Raw genomic sequence first — 19,933 nt, forward strand, 5'->3', positions numbered from 1 at the left:
GCTGCAATATTAAGATTAAGTGATTTAAACAGGTCTCCACCTCTGCTGTGACAGAAGAAAAGGAAATTCCTGTGGTATCTGCTGGTGAAAGTACCAAGTTGAACAGCCTGGAAAGCGACAGCCAAAGGGTCATTGCAGTGCATTATGTCCTGGAAGAAAGCAGTGGCTACATGGAGCCCACGCTGCGGATTTTGGCCATCCTACACACAGTCATCTCATTCTTCTGCATCATAGGGTATTACTGTTTGAAAGTAAGAAAATCTGAACTTTGTTTTTTCTTCTTGCTCCCAACTTTTTTATCCATTGAATGGTATAAATTGGAACAAAGTCATAGCAATTCTGCTTAAGCAAGTTGAGGGACCATGTAAAGAAATGCTACTGAGTGTCATCTAAGTTACAGGCCAAAGCCTAATTTGCTGGGCTGACAGTGGATCATAAAATCACCATTTGCACCTTTACCACATCAGCCAGACAGAGCAGTAACCTGTCTCAGAAGCTGCTTGTGACTGTCAAAGGCAACTTGTGCATGCATGTGACCAGAGGAAGTTAGATGATGGTGTTTGGTGTTTGTGTTACTAGTCTGTCAGGTGGGTCATTTGGAAACTATGCAGCAATTGGGAGTACTGCATGTTGTGGCTAGAGGCAGTGCATACTTCTCATGTGCACTCTGGTGGTGGTGTTTTGGCAGGAATTTAAGCATATTTTAAGGGAACATCTTGCAGAAGTTCTCTGTTAGGGATGTAAGAAATAAAGATGCCACCTTTATTGGCAAAATGCTGCTTCTGGTTTAGAAAGACCAATCCTATAAATCTCTTGAAGAAGTATAGATGGGATGTACTCCTCACGTTTTTATACTCTTCCCATGCCAAAAACTGCAGTTCAAAGTGCAAGACAGTATTAAATTAAATGGAGCTTTGCTATGAACTGGTATGGCTTCTCATTTCTCTTTAAAATTATAACTTCTTGATTTTTTTATGTAGCCCTTGATATTTTTCTTTTATCTTTTAATGGATAATACTTTTTCTGTGCTAAAAAGATGCAATCTACATTTGTAATTAAGGCAAATAGTCATCATATGACTGCAACAGATGATGGAATTTCATCTCTACCTTAAGCGTCTCTGCAGGTCAAATAATACTAAAACTTGTAAATGTCAAGCTCGATGGGGCTCTGAGTAACCTGATCTAGTAAAGATGTCCCTGCTTACTGCAGGGGGGATTGACTAGGTGACCTTTAAAGGTCCCTTCCAATCTAATGCATTCTATGATTCTCTGACTCTGTTTTCCTATTTCACTGGCATGCAACATTGAAAGCTTAGATTTACGACTTTTGAGATGTCCTCTCCTCCCACCCCTCATGACTTTTTAGGCTACTTTACCACATTGTTTTTTCAAACTACATTTGTTCTCGGATTAAAAGGGAAAGACATTATTGACATTATTTGCCATAATGAATTGCCTACTTTCTGATTCTGAAACCCTGAAGAGTAAATAAACATGGTTTCAATCTCTGTCTTTGGAGGTGTTCTGTTTTCATAATTAAAAATCTTCTTAACTGCAGGTCTCTGTATGTTGTGTTTCCTTCTGGTGATTGCTCTGCATGAAATCCAGTAAATTTTTCTCAATTAGTCTGAAAATAAGAGTGGAGCTACTGCTATTGTACCAAATGCGATCACCATGTTGCTTGAGAAGTCTAATTTTTGTCATTACTATTTCAGTATGCTCATGTCCAGTCTTGACTAGTAATACAGGCAAGGTGGGTAATAAAGGATTGGTGGGTTTTGGGGACCTGTGAAATAATTCCAGGGAACAGTAGGGTTTATTTTTTGTTGGTAACAGATTTCTAAGAAAAATTCACTCCACTGGGACTACTGTTTATATCTGCCTTCTCAGATGCATTTTTGAATGTCATTCATCTGATGACAGACTTGTTTTTGTAGATAAAGCCTGATCCTTATTGCTCAGGTGTCTCAGCTGCTGGCAAAGAGCTAGAGAACATGATTCAAGTGTATGGAATGTGAATGTGATTTAAGGGTTTTATTTTACTGTTTCCAGTCTTTTCTCTCTGCTGTGAAACCACTTTGCTTCCAACTGTGAAACCTCAAGAATCCTTTAACGAATGAAAGGGAACCTCTAACATCTCTAGCTATCAAAACGCAGTCCAGAAGTGTGATTCCAAATGAATATTTTGGCACTAGAATTTCCAAGTATTTAAATATAATTTTTATTTTAGCTCTCTCTCTCACTTGACTTGCTCTAATAACTCCATAGCACTAAAGAACTATTTTTATTTGATGGCTTTTTTTTTTTTCAGGGTTTTTGCCATCTTTTCTACAACTGTGTAGTACCTTGTAGTTATATGATTCTGAATGATCCGATCCTCGTACATCTATACATTGGCAGTTTTCTGGGCAATTGTCAAATGTTTTAATTTTCTAAATGCTATTTTTGCTTTGTTTTATTTTCAAATTCAATATTTTGTAACTACCAGCTTTTCTTAAAAACTTGAAGCCATATCAATTAATCATAAATAATTCCTGATCTTTTTTTTTCAATTGCAGGTTCCACTAGTTATTTTTAAGAGAGAAAAAGAAGTGGCAAGGAAATTGGAATTTGATGGGCTGTATATAACTGAACAGCCATCTGAAGATGATATTAAAGGGCAGTGGGATAGACTTGTGATCAACACGCAGTGAGTTTTTACCTACTCTATTTTTATAGCTTTGCAAGGAGTTGTTCTTCAATCACCACTCATACAGTTGATCATACAGCTTGTCTGAAATCACCAATTGTGAGGGATATATTTCTAGAAAAAATATTTCAGGCACCTTTTATCCTAATGTTTACTATTAGTTTCTAATCTAATTAATTCCCAGGATTTTGCTTTAAAATTATTTCCATTCCATAAAAGGAAAAAAAAACCCAACAATTTATTTTGACAAGCACAGTGATGATCGTGTATTGCTGTCAGTTTGAGAGGAACTGTGCTTTGCACCCTTTTAGTGTCTCTTATAGGCTCTCCTCTAGGAACATATTTACAATCCTGACTCTCTTTGTGGAACTGTGTGATCCAATTTCTTTATAACCCTGTCTGCAGGCATCATCCCTGTCACGCTTTCCCAGCCACGCTAACATGGTTGGCTGAACACCATTTGGCAACTTCCATACCAGTGACTTCTCAAATGACTAGCTGGTGGTAGCAACAACAAACTGCCTCGTAGAAACAAAATCAGTATGCAGTTTTTATACTGTCTTTCTAACTACTGCATCTTCTCGTTGGTGTCTAAAATGGTATCTCATCTATCTGTGTTTTCCAGGTCTTTTCCAAATAACTATTGGGACAAGTTTGTGAAAAGAAAGGTAAGGCTTATTTTAAAAAATACATATGAAGTTAAAATACAATTTTAATACATGTTTATTTTCAAAATGTGAACTAAACTTCTTTGAAACATAACTTTGATTCAATGTAGATTTCCTTATTTACCATTTTAAAATACACAGTATTCTCCACTCACCTTATACATAAAGCTACTTTTATGTGGTTTGGACAGTTATTCTTTCAAACCTTTTTTATTTGTTTAAAACAGGAATTCAAATACATTCATGAAATTCTGTGGAGAATTTCTGTGCACGTTTGAATGCATATTGCAATATATGTAAACTGCTAAGTCTGTGTGTTTTTATATATTTACCACCATGAGAACAGAATAATGTCTCTGACCCGGGAGAGGGTTAAAAAGGACTTTAATAAGATAAGACAGACTGAGATGTTCAGGCACAGTGCACAGACAGACAACTGTACTGATCAGCAAACTGCACGGATCTAGCCCATGCCTTACCACTTTATTTCCCCATGTTTGTTCCTCTCCATATCATGTAAATCCATCCCTTGTCCCACCTTTGCTTTCTCCCTATATCTAATAATAAATTCCATACAATCTCCAAATGTTCTTTCTTTGCCATCCCATAATGTATCCTGCATCTCTTGGCAGTAATGCTTGTGGTCTGGAGAGCTACTCCCAGTGGCTCATTTTGACAGGTTTCATACCTGGACACTGGAACTGAGGCTGTCCTGGGACAGCCCTGTGAGGGAACAGGCAGGGTGTCCATTCACTGGGAGTCTGTAGTTTAGCTTCCTATCCACCATTGTGCCCCTGTGCTCCTGCAGGCTGGAGGAGATGGGCCGTTAATGGTCCTGTGGTGGACTTGGGAGCCAACTGGGCAAGGTACTTTTTGAACTCTTCCCCCAGCCATTGTCTCTCTGTAGTCCTTTGTGGCTGAGCTTTTATCACAAAACCCGACAATCTCTCTTAGTCTCTCTCAGAAATAGTTCTCTGTAAGCAGAGACAAAGTTAATTTCTTATGGATGTTACATAAAATGTTTCCTCGCCTTGCTTTTAGAAAGCAAGTTATGTAGGTACCATAGCCGAATAATAGTCATCCCAGGGAGTTTTGTCACAATTGAAAGCGTGTGTTTATGTTGTTGGGTCAGACATAGGCTGCCTTCATACCATTTAATGCCAGTCTTGAATCCCACTTTTGGAAATAAGTGGTTTTAAATACTAATGCTCTTCTGCTTCATAACAGGTTTAGATGAACCTATCTAAAATGGTTTGAATTGGATATTCTTTTTGCTGTTGAAAGTATAATTTTCCATATTTGTATCTAAGCAAAGAGGAGGGAGTCGCTTGCACAGACCATTGAAGGAAGAAAATACAATTCTACATTACTTCTGTCAGTGTAATTGATCAAGGAGGGTTTCTATTAAGAAGAAAAGAGAATTGTTTTAGGTTGCACGGAGGGTTTGATAGTTTATCTTTGGCTGAGAAACTCCTCTACATAGATTTAAATGCTTTCAAATATAATATATTTGCAAAGAATGTTTTCTTTTATTTATATTTACATAGAAATATACTTAAAATTACAGTTATGAGACACTGTTTTCAGTTATGTGACAAAGAAGGCTTGTCTTTAAAAATCTGCAAATACATCAAGAAAGATGTAAAGCATTGGTTATAGTCAGCTGGTGAAATACCTCTGCACCTGGGAGTCGTTCAGTTATGGTCTACTTAAGCAAAATACTGTATTGAGTCTTCTTTTGCAAATGAAGAGAGACAGATAATACTTAGGAAGGAACTGTGTTCAGGAAAAATGAGAGCAAGTAAATGCTTGTTTCCTGAAAAGTTTCTTAAGAAACATGTTGAATTTTGTAAGAAAGAGATAGGGAATAGTTTGAATTAATTGTAACTAGTTTTTAGCTGTAACTTTTTGTGTATTTTTCATGTATCATGATTTCATTGCATTATCAATTAACAAAAGAATAATTTTAAAATTATGCAACGGAGCTAGCTATTTCAAAATTAAATAATTCCCCTTAAAAAAAAATCTCAAACTCTCAGTCTGGTTATTTACAAAACCTTTTTAAACAGAACTTTAAAAAAAATTATTTCTTACGAGTAGTAACTAGTAAGGGTCAAGTACCGTCTTTGAGAAGTCTTACTTTAACCAGAGCTTTTCATGTACCTAGGATATTTAAAACACTACTTTCCTTTGTCACCTAGCAGTCTGTCAGTGCTGATACTGATTTAGTTATTCTCCTTCTGCTGCATTGTTTCCCTCTTTCTGTTTTCATTAAATGAGTATGAACATCTTATCTTTTGCACCCACTCATTGATTGCAATTGAGCAGGAAAAAAGAACGTTACTGACTGATATGATAATGGCAACAAACAGATGAAAATGTTGTGCATGTTAAACCTCTTGTCTTAATAAACCAGACCAAAAACCAGCTTGTCTACCCAGCTGATTACATATTCATTCTGACTTTAGGTCATGGACAAGTATGGTGAGTTCTATGGCCGTGACAGGATCAGTGAGTTACTAGGAATGGACAAAGCTGCTCTCGATTTTAGTGATGCTCGAGAAAAGAAGAAACCAAAGAAAGATAGCTCCTTATCTGCTGTGTAAGCAAGTGCTTCTGATTTGTTTGTGTTGTTTGTGTGGTTGTTTTTTTGGTGTGGGTATTTTAGTGTCAGGATTTTTTTGAAGCTAAAATTAAGCATTCCATTTTTGTCATGCAGCTTTGAATATTCTTGTTGCTCTTTTATGTATAGCCAGATGAGATAAATAATTAAGTCGAATGATATAGTGATTTTATTTTGTTAAAGGCAACATATATGCAGGATTACACAGGGTTTTATGTATGAACATATAACTTTTAGTGAACAGGTGTTTGAATGCATTGCATTCACACTGTTTTGATAGTGTCATTACAACTGGGCTGGAAACTCCTTTTCACAGTTCTCTCAGGTCATCACAGCTGGAAAGAACGAGCAAAATTGGCATTATGTGTTGTAATTATAAATAAATGATGGAATAAATTTAAATGATAATGACCAGTACAATCTAGGAAGGTGGATTATTAGTCTGCATCTTTTTAGAAGTTGTTTTCCATAAACTGTGTTTACCTATCATCTGAGCAACTGACCTGAAAAAAAAGCCCTTAGGCATTCAGAGTAATTCTATTAATTTTCCTTCTTAGGGAAGTGACAGCTTCAGTTTTTGTAAAGCACTGCAAAATTTTTTTTTCCTATTTTTGCCTTATAAAAACAGATATTCAAATAGGTGAAGTATATTTACAGAAGGACTTTAAATGCAACAGATACTTTGATATAAGGATTTATTTATAGCTTTCTTTGAAAGCAACATTTTATCAATGGGTTTGCAAGGATTATATGAGATAGACAGTGGAACCACTTAGTAAATCAGAATTGCATTGAAGCAAGGGTTGATTTTGTAAAGATAGATCCTTATAATCTGTCTTTTGTAGAGATGGATAAATAAACCTGGAATCCATCCAAACAATCAATCAGGTGCAGTGTCAAGGCCTAAGGACTTTATGGCATTGCAATGCTAAATAAAGATCAATATTGTGGCAGGAGTAATTTCCAGAATACTTTCTGACCTACTATTTTGTTTCTGGATTATAGTAGGAATCATGATTGAGTTGAGAATTTTTTTTAAATGTTTATTGCTTTTATTATTGGCATTAAAAAAATGAAATTACTTTTTCTTCCCTCTGTTCTCATGACTCATATTTGGGAAGAACTTAGAAATAATATTTCTGTGAATACTGTTGGAAAAACAGACCAGAATGAAGCAGTTGGAGAAGGCTGGTGAAATATTTAATTTCAGAATCAGGCCTGAAGTACACCAGTTTTTTGTTACATCTCTAACATCTACTCCATATTATATACTTTAAAAAAAAAAAATCATTTGTCTTTCATATTCTTCCTGGAAAAATCATTCCATACTTATAACAGATGAATAGATGAATACGCTCTGGGGAAATAAACAACTAGGACAGAAATTTACAGAACTGTTCACAGAAAATTCATATGCTTCAGGAAGATATATGTATCCACATTTTACCAGTGTCAAGAAATGAACACTAATGAATCTACTAAAATGTAGGCATGTTCCATATTCAGCACTTGAAATATTTACAGTGCAGTGAAGAGAGTGGTGGGAAAAGCACTGGAGTGGAACCCTTACTGCACCACTTCAGGACGAAATAAAATGGAGAATGGTATCCCAACTCTAGTGCCTCTGCTTCTGCCTGTGCCAGCAGGAAATGGCTCAGACTGAAGCCAGACCAGCTACCTATGTTTCTCTCAACACAGAAGGAAAATGTAGCATGTATCATTTCCATTCCCAATGCAAATGAACCAGGTTTTTCTTCTGTCTCCTTGACCCCGAACTCCTAGTCTTTCCCTTTTTGTGTTGCAAATAACCTGGCAAATAATTTTACAGATTCTGTTGTGTCTTCTCTTATTGTGTTTTGATGTAAAATATATTTATTTATTTTTACAGGTTAAATTCCATCGATGTTAAATATCAGATGTGGAAATTAGGAGTTGTTTTCACTGATAACGTAAGTTTCTCTCTTTATTTGCATATATTCACCTTCTAAAATCCAATATACACTGGTCAAACCAAACTGCCTCCATGGGAGGTATGAAATATTCTTGATTATCAATAATTTATTGTGTAGATGAAGAAAATCTTGAAAGCTTAAAATGCATTGCCAAAATATTTTCCCAGTTAAGTGGGTATACGTCTATAGAACCTCAGTCAATTCCCACCCTCATTCCGGTGTGCTTTATTCAGGAGCAATAAACAGATAAACAGCACTGAACTGTAGAATTAGAAAAATGACTATGTAAATTCTAATTGTATTTTTTCATATCGTTCAGAAACTTAATGAACACTTGAATATTCCTGGAGCACACATCAGGGCAGTACAGTTAATGTATGTGGCATTGCTATGCTAAGATTTGTATCACTGAAACGTGTAGTGTGATGTGACACAGAATGAAGCTGCTGATTTTAATAACTTGAAAAAAATGAATCTTTAAAGACAAAAAGAAAAAATGAATGATAAAAAAGTTAAAATACTTTGCCGCTTCTGAAGTCACACATCATATGATTATTAAGTCTTATGATTATCACTTACCAAACTCACCTTATTTTACTGGGGGAAAAAATTATTGGGGAACAAATGATTTTGGAACAAGAACTGCCAGAGAATGAAAGTGTAATCTGATGTTAGGATTGATAAATCTCCAGGTCTACAGACAGTATGATCTATAAGGAGTAAGAATTTGTTCAGGATTAGTTTTTTTCCTAACGGAGGGGACTGTAATTTCTTTTCATAAATATCTACTTGTCTGTAAGTCCAAGAAAAATTAAGTTGTAAAGGAAAAGATGAAATTAACATTTGTAGTAATAGTTACTAAACTACTGAAATAGTATTTATATGTTTAAATCGTAGTTTTATAAAAATCCTATTATCTGCAAAGTTCTTTACTTTGACATTAACCACCTTAGGGCTTTAATATTTTAATATAATTATTAAGAAATTAATAAACAACAATAGCCCACAAAACACATTACAGACATGAACAAATAAGGTTTTAGTGATTTCAAAATTAGCTTTTACTATTTAAAATTTAGAGTATGACAATTTTGACCATGACTTGTGAACTCCGTATTAGCTGAGTTAATATTTTTGCACAAATAAAAATGTCTCAAAGATCTCTAGCAAATTCTATGTACAAAAAGAAATCACTGATTTCTATTTAAAAAACCCACACACACATTCAAGCAATTTCTACTTTTCCTGTGTATTTTGATTTAAGGTAAAGGTATTAACCATGAGTATGATAATAACAATGAGTTTTGTTTCTGATGTTCTTGTTTTTTCTGTTAGTCTTTCCTTTATCTAGCGTGGTACATGACCATGTCAGTCCTTGGCCATTACAACAATTTCTTCTTTGCTGCTCATCTCCTTGACATTGCGATGGGATTCAAGACATTAAGAACTATCCTGTCATCAGTGACCCACAATGGCAAACAGGTATTAATTGCAATCTCTTTCCAGCAGAAATGATCATAACTTAATTCAACTGTTCTGCAGATTGACAACAGAATTGTTCTTTCTTCATGAAGTTTAGAACTTGTGTCACTGGGGAAACTAGACAATGAGATTTATAAGGTCTTATCTGTAGTGTATATTTACATGCTGGTTTAGTAAGATGGAACTTCAGTTCTGAATTTATACCATGTTGGTCCTTAAGTCTGGTGGCAAGTGCCATTTTGAAATTGATCAGTAGCAAGTTATTTTTCAGGGGGGTTGTGATTTTCTTATTTTCTTTTTTTGTTTCATTTTAAGCAAGTTTGATACTAGAGAAACAAAATCACAAGCAATGATTTTTGTATATGCAAAGGGTGATAGATTTAATTTTATTCTGCTTTCAGATATGCTGTCCTTGTCAATGTGTTTTAAGAAGTAACGCACATTTAAATGAATACACTTTATAATTCAAATTAGCTAGTGAAGCACATGATATAAAAAGCTCTTAACATTCAAGGTGTCTTCCTACTTACTTGTTTTAATTTATGTGGTAAATGTAAGTATCATTTCTGGAACAAAAATTGTGCCTTAAAGTCATAGAAATCAACATACCAAATTCTTTGCCATTTAAAGTTGGGAATTTATTAAATTCTTAATTCTGACTTTCTAAAAGAACAACAAAAAATAAAAATTAGTCTGCACTGAAAAAAAGTTGGAAAAAAGTGAGGTAATCTACCTTTTAAAAGAAGTCCTGAAGTTTTAGCAACTTAGGATAAGGAATTGTTTAGGTCTGGCAGCTATACAAATGAAATATCAATTTGCAGGATATCACAGTTCACTTCCAGCTGTTTTCTGTAAAGCTCAAGGCAAAATTTTAATGATACTGCAGTTGAACAGTGGGGTATTTGTTGCTGCTTCTCTGAGGTAGATATTAAAATGTTAGGAAAGGTTTGGTTAATATGTGATCTCATAGACGTAAACAAAATTGTTTCAGTATTAAATTAGTAGAAGTACTATATTGCAATTATATAATGATACATTAAATAGTAGAACTATTACTATTAGTAAACTTTAATAAAAAGTAAATTCTCATTGTGTAGGGTTTATATACTAATGAATTGTTTGCTTGTTTATGTATCCACTAGATTTTGCAATTGGGTTTCTGAAAGATAGTTTTCCTTCAAAATAAAACAGGTTAATTTAAAATCTTTGCATGAAAATATGCAGATATATGACCAAACATAACAAAGATATGAAAAGAAACAGAAAAAAAGTAAAGAAAGTTTTCATTCTGCTAGTACATATAGATGACTGTTACTTTCCTTCTCTCTTTGCAAAATTATACAGCGTAATTCCATGGTGGTGTTATATCCACTCAATAATTTTGTTTTCCAGCTTGTTTTAACAGTGGGATTACTGGCAGTAGTAGTATATTTGTATACAGTTGTGGCATTCAATTTCTTTCGCAAGTTTTACAACAAGAGTGAAGATGGCGATATGCCAGACATGAAATGTGATGATATGCTAACAGTAAGTTTATTTTGCTTTCTGGATTCTTTCTTAAACTGTTATGTTTTTATCCTGACCATCTTGTAGTTCCTGTTCATACAGTCACATCACTCGCCAGCAACAGCAACGACTATAATTGAAGGCAAAAGAACAAATATAACGAACATATTTATCTAACAATTGTATATATCCTGCATATGTTAAACAAGCACGTCTATAAATGAATAGAATAAAATGATGATAATATTCTTTGCTATAGTGTGTCAAAAAATGAAGAACTACAAGCTAAGCAGAGTCAGTGCAAGGACAGTACTTCTGAATCTCAAGGTTCGACAAGCTATTCAGGAAGAGAGTCACTTATAGGCTAAGACTTTCATAAATAATTTAGGTCTTGAAATGCTTATTTAAGCTTGGAAATCCATCAGTTTCCTTTGTCATGAATTTCCATGATTGTCTCCAATCAGCAATTCTTTTAATGAAATCTCTCTTGTGCTCAGAACCACTGAAAATTACTAAGACAGTACCAAGTTTTGCAGTTGTGAATGGTAGGTAGAGCTTAAACCACAAAGAATTTCTAATATTCCATTACTATCCCTTTAAAAGCAGTCATGTACTGTTAAGATCAAGTTAAATATGTTTTAGGATGTTACAAGCAATGAATCACTTCCGGGGAACTGACACCATTTTAAAAGTCCAATTATTAGATAAACTATAGAAGCAGACAAGTATGTCTGTATTTTTGTCCCATTTGGGAGATTCAGTTCAAGACAAACATTGATAAACTGGAGCATATATCAGTGGACAGCCACTAAATTGTCAGGTTCTGGAGAACCTGGAAGAACTAGTGGGGGGGATTAGGCTTGTTTGGCCTGCCCGAGAGAAAGATTAGGGAGCAGGAGGGGAAGAGCAGCTTCCCGGTGCCTGCAGAGGAGATACTGGGAAGACATATCCATGTGTGGCCGGAGACCATGGACATTTGGTGGAAAAAGGTGTTTTGAGCCAAGCCAGTAGATCAGGTTGCTCAGACAGATTGTGGAGTCTATGTCCTTTGAAGTCTGTAATGATCTGACTGGATAAAGACCAGAGCAACTTAAAATGGACCCTGCTTTGAGCTGTATTTGGACCAGAAAACTCCTAAAGTCACTTTTAACCTTACCTGCTCTGTAATTCTCTGAAAATACACTTATAAAAAAGCTATAATATTTTACAGGAGTAAATTAGAAATACATGTGATATGCTCCAAAATTAGTGTTATGTTTTGTAAAAGTGGTAAAACTTGCAATGTGGTGTTTAAAAAAAAAACAAACTACGGAGAATTTTTTTTTTAGAAATAGCAAAATAACTTTTAAGACTTTTAAAATAACTGACACTACATTCTCTCATGTTAATGATTGACCTTCAAAGGTGAAAAAACCTCTCTCTGAAAATTGCTACATTTTTTCAGCCATTGGTCACTCAACCTCAAAATCCCTTACGTAAGAAGGATTTTTTTTTTTTTTATGGTTAGGTTTTAGGATTCCATTGCTGTCATCACTACTCTTTTCTAAGAATGAGAATACTGGACCTGTACTTTGAAAAGCTACGTAAAGAAAAAGAAACAATCAGACCTTGGAGAGCGATAATCATAATTTTCGATTAAGTTTATAGCATGATAAACTGGAAATTTTTCATTGTCAGCATCCCACATAACTATACCAAGATACTTATTATACTGTTTTTCAGATCATAGTTTCACAGTATTAGTCTCAGACTTCTTCCATTATTAGCCTGTCCTCTGCACAAACAGTCTCAGAGGTTGTTGTTTGGTTTGGGTTTTGGGGGGGTTGTTTCTTTGGTTTTTAATTTTTGCTTGAAACAACAAAGATGAAGAAAGATAACTCATTTTCAAGCTAGGAAAATGGTAAAGGAGGTGGCCATGGTGGTAATGGCATTTTCTGTGTGCATATTACCAAAACTGTGAAATTTGATGCTGGGGTTAAAGCGGTTGAACATTTGATTTTTTTTTTTTATCTGCTAAATAAGGACAGAACATTGAATACTGCAGCTTGAGCTGCACAGCATTATTTCACCACCCTCGAAAATATACTTAACCTCAAAGAGGTGAAAAAGCTGGCTTGACGTAGTGTAGTTGCTGGACCATAGACCAGTTCTGCCAATTACTGAACTTGCAACCATGAATATTTGTACTTTTGGCTGCAGACAGACTTTGTATCCCTTTTTTTGTGTTTTCTAGTGCTACATGTTTCACATGTATGTTGGAGTACGTGCAGGTGGAGGTATTGGCGATGAAATAGAGGATCCAGCAGGAGATGAATATGAAATCTATCGGATTATCTTTGACATCACTTTCTTCTTCTTTGTAATTGTCATCCTGCTTGCAATTATTCAAGGTATATGCTTGTAACCCATGGTAAGACTGAAAGTGTTATTTAATGGTACAGAAATCTTAATGTGATGGTAATCCCACATGTAAGATTCAACCTGAACACAAGAGCAGATCATGAAGCACAGATTTATACAGTAAATCACACCCAGCTGGCTTGTATCTTTGTCTCTCTAAAGTCAACAGTCTAACTAGATTAGTGGAAACAAAAAATGCTCTTTGCTGTGAGGATAGTTGTGTCACTACAGTTTCTATCTTCTCATTGCTCTTTCTAAAAGCGCGGTGTAAATTGGGCTTTTTTACTTTTAGATGCAAATGTAAAGTAAATGATCAGCAACAGAAGTGATTAGAAATCTTGTGGCATACCTTAAAATTGTCTTTCAGTATAACCCACCCTTTGTGAGCTTATGTGGAAAAAATCAGTAGCAGGTGCTGTCAGTATTACCCCTGCCAGCATCTAATGTTTTTGACTGGCAGATCTTCAGAGTGGTTGGTAGAGTTGTGAAAATTGGAACATACCTTTAAGAGGTTTAATCTTTTCTTACATAAAACTCTCTTTTTGGTGTGATGCCTGCTTATTTGAAAAGCATCAAAGAGTAAAGAACAGTGTCTGATATGAAATGGTTTTAGTGTATCTCGGTTAATGACAATGGAAAATCAGCTGTCATCAGGTTAGCTTCTGACTTCATGTGAAACTAGATGACTGATAGTGTGACTAACTGTTCTCATCTGGATAGTGGATACTGAATTTTGGGAAGTCAGGGTTTTTTCTATTGTGTTTGGATTAATGTATTTAAAAGCCCCATCTGTTTCCATATTACACCTTCAAAACGTTTTCAAGATTGCCCATAACATCAACTTTTATTAAAGTCTATACAGATTAACAGAAGTGTCTTTTTAATTTTGGAAAAAAATGTGTAAGGATTTTTGCGTGGCCCAGCTGATGCTATAAATAGTGATACCTTCTTGCGTTCTGTCAGCTAGCAGGTAGCTAACATGATAATTTAGACAGCAGTAAGGATGCTTTCTAACTTCCTACAAAGAAGTTAAGGCCACTTTGAACTTGTGGGAAATTGTTTATACTCCTACTCAAGCAACAATTTTTCTGAAGGACTCAGGGACGTTGTAAAATTTTTAGAGCCTGAAGTAGCATGTGTCATATCGTTTGTTCATTTTGTGAGTGGCTGAAGAGGTATTGATTGATAGTCTGTTGACTATAAGCTAGCAGTGTGCCAAGGGGGGCAAGAATACCAACAATCCTTGCTTGTAACAGACAGTGTGGCCAGCAGGACTGGGGAAGCGATCATCTCCCTACACACTGCTGAGGCCGCACCTTGGATACTGTGTGCAGTTTTGGGTCCCTCACTACAGAAGTAACATTGAGGTGCTAGAGCTTGTCCAAAGAAGGACAGCACAGCAGATGAAGGGTCTAGAGCACAAATCTTATGAGGAGCAGCTGAAGGAACTGGGGCTTTTTAGCATGGAGAAAAGGAGTTTGGGGGACATGGTTTAGATTTGGCAGTGCTAGATTAACTATTGGACTCAATGATCTTAAAGATCTTTTCCAGTCTAAAAAACTCCATGATTCAGTGATTCTCATTGGGTAGTTATCAGTTTTACAGTACAGTAACATCAGTAATGACTGTGAAGTTGGTCCTTATGTGTATTCCTGTAAGCAAAGGTAGAATCGTGAAGAATTTATAATCTGAGTGATAGAGCCTGTGGTGTTTTATTTCTTTCTATATCTCCCTAAAATGACCCCTTCTGTAGAGCTCTGACAGTGGAACTTTGTCCTAGATGATAATGAGAGAGGGTGCACAGAGCTTTGGGCCTCTCTGCATCTGCTGTACAAGAAATCCCTGAACTCTGTTAAATGTACAGTAGTATTCTTTCCATAGTAAAGCCTTCATTGCTGAAAAACCTCATGAGTAGAATACTGTGGATAAAACCTATGCCTGCTTGTCTCATTTTGTAATTTTTTTACTGGCACCCATTTTCTTTGACTTGCTAATTTTTCTCCATGTATTGAGTTGTTTTAGTACTCTTTGGAATGTGTATTGTTTGGCTTGTATTATTTATGTGTGCACAAGATTCTCATTTAATATTTTTTGTCAGTGTTATCCCTGGATTTCCAAACATTTATTGTTACTGTTCTGTTTTGAACATTAATAATCATTTTAACTTAAACCCTAGGTTTAATTATTGATGCTTTTGGTGAGTTAAGAGATCAGCAAGAGCAAGTTAAGGAAGACATGGAGGTAAGAACATCTGATTGCTGAACCATACCATGTTTTCAGGTTTCATGCATATGTGTTGTCACTCCAAATATGACCTTTTTAAACTAAGAGGAAAATACCAATATCATACTATGTCCCAGATGAGATTCTACTCTTGCATGTCAGTTCATTAAATGGAAAGAGTAACTGAGATACTGAGATTATTTTTAATTAAAATATTTTTAATCTTTTAAAAAGTAAGAACTTACTTGAGCAGTTACTCCATAAAATTCTTTTTAAACAATTTTATCAATAGAAAAGTCTGCTAGCATCCAGGTTCTGAATAGCATTTACCACTCTTTGCTGCCTCTGCGAAGGAGGTATGCTACGCTCTGACAAGTACTGGCTGCTACCTGCATAGGTCTGCGTGGAGGAAAAACCCATTTTGTCTAAACTGATGTTCTGCTCTAAGCATATTGTAGATTTGTTTGCCAGTTCCTAGAATGGATTTTTTTAATACCTCCAGATCACGAGTGGCTAGTTTTTTGCTGTCACCGATAAATTAACAACAATTCAGACAAAAAGGCCTAACATTATTTTCTCATGACTATTTAAAATTTTCATTAATCCCTGTATCTTAAGTTTTGTAAACAAGAAAAATCTATACATGTTGCTGTATATTATAATGAATTACATGCCTGTAGCTATTGAAGTCTTTTGGATCTTCAGACTAGAGGTTTCTAACACAGGGTATGAACACTGTCACATTTCAGTTTATCTCAGATGTAATTTACTTTAGTCAATCTATGTGTGAAAGGAACCTGTGCTTGGTGGTTTTCTATTTTGTCATTTATGACTAAGAATTCAGAAAAGTGTTGCAAGCCTACTGTGTTTTGTAATCTAAATTTCAAGCATATTCAGTTTCAGCTGGACAACCGCAACAGGCATTGGGGTAAATATTGCCATGTGTTACAGGTAGCATTACTTACAGTATTAAAGGGAGAAAAAAACCTGCTTTGACCATTGTATGACATTCTTTCTCCTGATGCCTGTTCACTTTACAGCTGGCAAAGATTTGTAATGTTTTTAAACAGTAAAAACCTACTCTGATGGCAGTTAAACTTCTATTCAAGTGGTTTTGGCTGAGGTATCCAGTCCCAATCATTAAAAGAAAAACCTTTTTGTTCAGCATGCTATACATGATCCATTGCCATTTTCAAGAAAATTGTTACATTTTTAGTGGCTTTTTCTTAAAGGGGGTAGGGTTATATATAGTGTTGAAGTGCTCTCTATTCTTTCTTTTAGACAAAATGCTTTATCTGTGGAATAGGAAATGACTACTTTGATACAGTACCCCATGGCTTTGAAACACACACGCTACAGGAGCACAACTTGGCCAATTATTTGTGAGTACAGTAAAAATGAACTCCTCACTAACTCATGACCCTTGCAGCCTCTGCAAGTACCTAATTAGCTCTCTCACTTATGTAAGAGTCAGTACTGTTTGGCTTTGATGTGCACTCATGCTGTCTGAATATATATTTCTATGGTGATGGGAGCTAGGAATGAACAAACTTCATTACCTTTTTTCCAGCTTGGTTTTGACACACGAAATTTGTGTGGGTTAGGAGATGGAAACTTAGTATGTTGCTGTGTAAGTGTTGTAAAATTGAATGTGTTGGGTAAGGTACAGAGAAACAGTATGACCTGGCCTGATGGGATGGAGAAAGTGGACAAGCAAAGGCAAAATAAGGAAATACTTTGAGTGGAGTGCTGAGGCTGACCAAGAGAAACTGGAACAACTGGAATAAGGAGCTATAGAGAGATGTCAGACCATGGGCGTCAGGCCTACCTTTGGAAAATTCAAGCAGAGCGTGTGGACACTAAACTTATTCTTTTTAAACCTGAAAAGCGAACCATCTGGTAGGTCCACAATCACTGTATCACACTGTTCCTCTCCAGTCAAATACATATGGAAATCTAGTGTCAAAGCATATTTTATACTACTGCTGTCACTAATGAAGTGATGGATGGAATATGACTTCGTGTCTATAAACTAGCAGTGTAATTGCACAAAATGAGACTGTGAAGTCAAGGAACTTCCACATGAAAAAAAACCTTCCACAGGTTGTGTAAACAAAATACATTAAGAGCACCATCGCTTGGCATTTTTGTTCCTGCCTACAAAGTACTTCAAAAATAACATACTATAGCATGCTTACTCTAAGCGTGTCACCCTAAGGAAATTGGCTTTGTTCATAATTGTAATTTCTGTTTTTAAATATATTTGGACAGAATGTCTATTATGAGTGAATTTTGAAATCCCCTAGTGTCTGTCAGATACCTCCAAGACTTTTAAAAAAGATCCCAAGTCTTTTTAAAATGACAAATTATTTTCTACTCATGTTGATCTTGAGTTGCATATGCTTGTAAACTATCCTCACCCTATATTTTCAATAAGAGAAATCTCTTAATCATCTTGATCTCATAATCATTGCAGGCAGGAGGCGGAGAAGAGTTCCAGTGACTATTCTCTCTCTGCTTCCAAGTTGGTCTTCATGGTCAAGAGAATGTCTATTACCATTTTCAGATTAGAAAGTTTAGTAAATCATCATTTAAACTGAGTTGCTATTTACTGTGAGTCAAACTGAATCTCTTGGTTTTTATCATACTATCCACGGAACAATGAGTGAAAGTCAACAGTGTCAGGAAAGTGTATTTAATATGTCTGCGAACATTGTCATAAACAGAACTCTGGAACTTGTAAATCCATGAACAGCATTATCACTATACATGCTGAAAAACATCCATGGGTTGTCTGATGTTTCCAAATACTGCTTTTGTAATAGCTGTTTCTTTGCTTCTAGGTTTTTTCTGATGTATCTTATTAACAAAGATGAAACAGAGCATACAGGACAGGTAGGTTGAACAACTCTATGATTGTCAACAATAACTAAATGACAACCTGATATGCACAGAATCAAAAAAGTGGAGCAGTATAAAAAGAAGGAAAAAATAGTTCGTGCTTGCTCACTGATGAATCAAGTTAAATTATTAAAATTGTGTTTCTTTCAGGAATCCTATGTATGGAAAATGTATCAAGAACGGTGCTGGGAGTTTTTCCCTGCTGGTGACTGCTTCCGAAAACAATATGAAGACCAGCTCAACTAAGCAGAAATGAGGATTTCCAGATGAGAATACATCCCTGTATTTCCCAACTCTTTTGGGAATGTCTAACAGATTTCTTAAATCCCCAAAGCTGTGTGCTTTTTGGAGCACCAAAGCTCTGTTTTTAATGACCCAACTGCGCTTTTATTTTCTTGTGTATTTGCTTTGAGAACACCGGAGTAAAGAACAATGAAAAGCAACAGCTACTCTGGAAAACAAACCAACCACTTGCACACACACAAGATAATCCTATACATAACATGCACACGTAAGAAGAGACTTGAGACAGCTTATTTCTGAAACTGCCAGATGATGCCCTTGTCTATAAGATCACACATGGGGTGACATGGTAGCAACACTCATTCAATCTGTTTATTTCATCATCCTGGAAGGAACTATATTTAGTTCGCAGAGCACTGTAAAAGATTGTTGTGGACACTAAGTTGTGGGGAAATAGTGCCTTACTATATGTGGGTTGAGCTATGCAGAAGATGAGCGCATGATGACATTGTTTTGTTTTGGGTTTGGTTTTGGGTTTTTTTTTCTTTCTTTATGTCTTCCCTTTCTTCCAAGTTAATATTTATTTTGTGGTTTTGGTGGGTTTGGGAGGAAGGGATTTGATTGTGCACATCTTTTTAATAAGACTGGAGTGTCTCAGGACAAGATTAGGTTATTCTCATTGAGTTCATTTCACATTTACCTTCCTCTTTAGCTTTTGCTCTTATTTTGGTAATGCTCTGATACAACACTGCAACTTTATGAAATCTTTGTATGAAAACAAGACGACTGCAAAAAACACTTTAACAAGAAATATTTCATTGCATGTTTATTATGCAAGTTTAAAACAATCAAAGAAAACCAACCTTCAGAAGCAAGTTGATCAACATGAAAAAACATTCACAATGATTATATCCATAGTAATAAAGTGTTGTGGGCTTTATTGTACATCTGGAAAAAGTGTCATCAGCCAACAATGTATATGTTATGAATTTGACAGTAGTTTTGTTTTCTTTTCTTTTTTCTTTTTTCTTTCATTTCTGCCACCTGTGATCAATAGTGGAGTTGAAGATTTTCTTGTTAAATTATTTTTTAAAAGCAAAGCTGAAGCAATATCCATTCAGGGACTCCATCAGTTGCATCATGAAACACCAATGATGTGTACATCACTCCATTTTGAGTCCTTTTCAATTGTAATGCTAGTCTTTACAAATAAAAAGAGAGATTCAGAATGGAAACAAGATGGT

At 35.4% G+C, this 19,933-nt stretch overlaps 1 protein-coding gene across 1 annotated transcript in view; it reads left to right on the top strand.

The window, feature by feature from the left end:
* Positions 1-18,692, top strand: part of RYR2 (ryanodine receptor 2) — a gene marked incomplete at both ends in the record, with an annotated part of 388,405 nt that extends 369,713 nt beyond the window's left edge. The window contains 12 exons of the mRNA XM_084261061.1: positions 33-251; positions 2,561-2,691; positions 3,317-3,359; positions 5,828-5,961; positions 7,871-7,931; positions 9,270-9,416; positions 10,809-10,943; positions 13,156-13,312; positions 15,499-15,563; positions 16,827-16,927; positions 18,389-18,440; positions 18,597-18,692. Coding sequence (XP_084117187.1) covers positions 33-251; positions 2,561-2,691; positions 3,317-3,359; positions 5,828-5,961; positions 7,871-7,931; positions 9,270-9,416; positions 10,809-10,943; positions 13,156-13,312; positions 15,499-15,563; positions 16,827-16,927; positions 18,389-18,440; positions 18,597-18,692 — 1,341 coding nt within the window. The remainder of the gene's footprint in view (positions 1-32; positions 252-2,560; positions 2,692-3,316; positions 3,360-5,827; positions 5,962-7,870; positions 7,932-9,269; positions 9,417-10,808; positions 10,944-13,155; positions 13,313-15,498; positions 15,564-16,826; positions 16,928-18,388; positions 18,441-18,596) is intronic.
* Between the last annotated feature and the right edge of the window lie 1,241 nt (positions 18,693-19,933).

Source organism: Gallinula chloropus (genome assembly GCF_964237585.1).
Source record: "Gallinula chloropus genome assembly, chromosome: 3".
In the NCBI taxonomy this organism is placed as follows: domain Eukaryota; kingdom Metazoa; phylum Chordata; class Aves; order Gruiformes; family Rallidae; genus Gallinula; species Gallinula chloropus.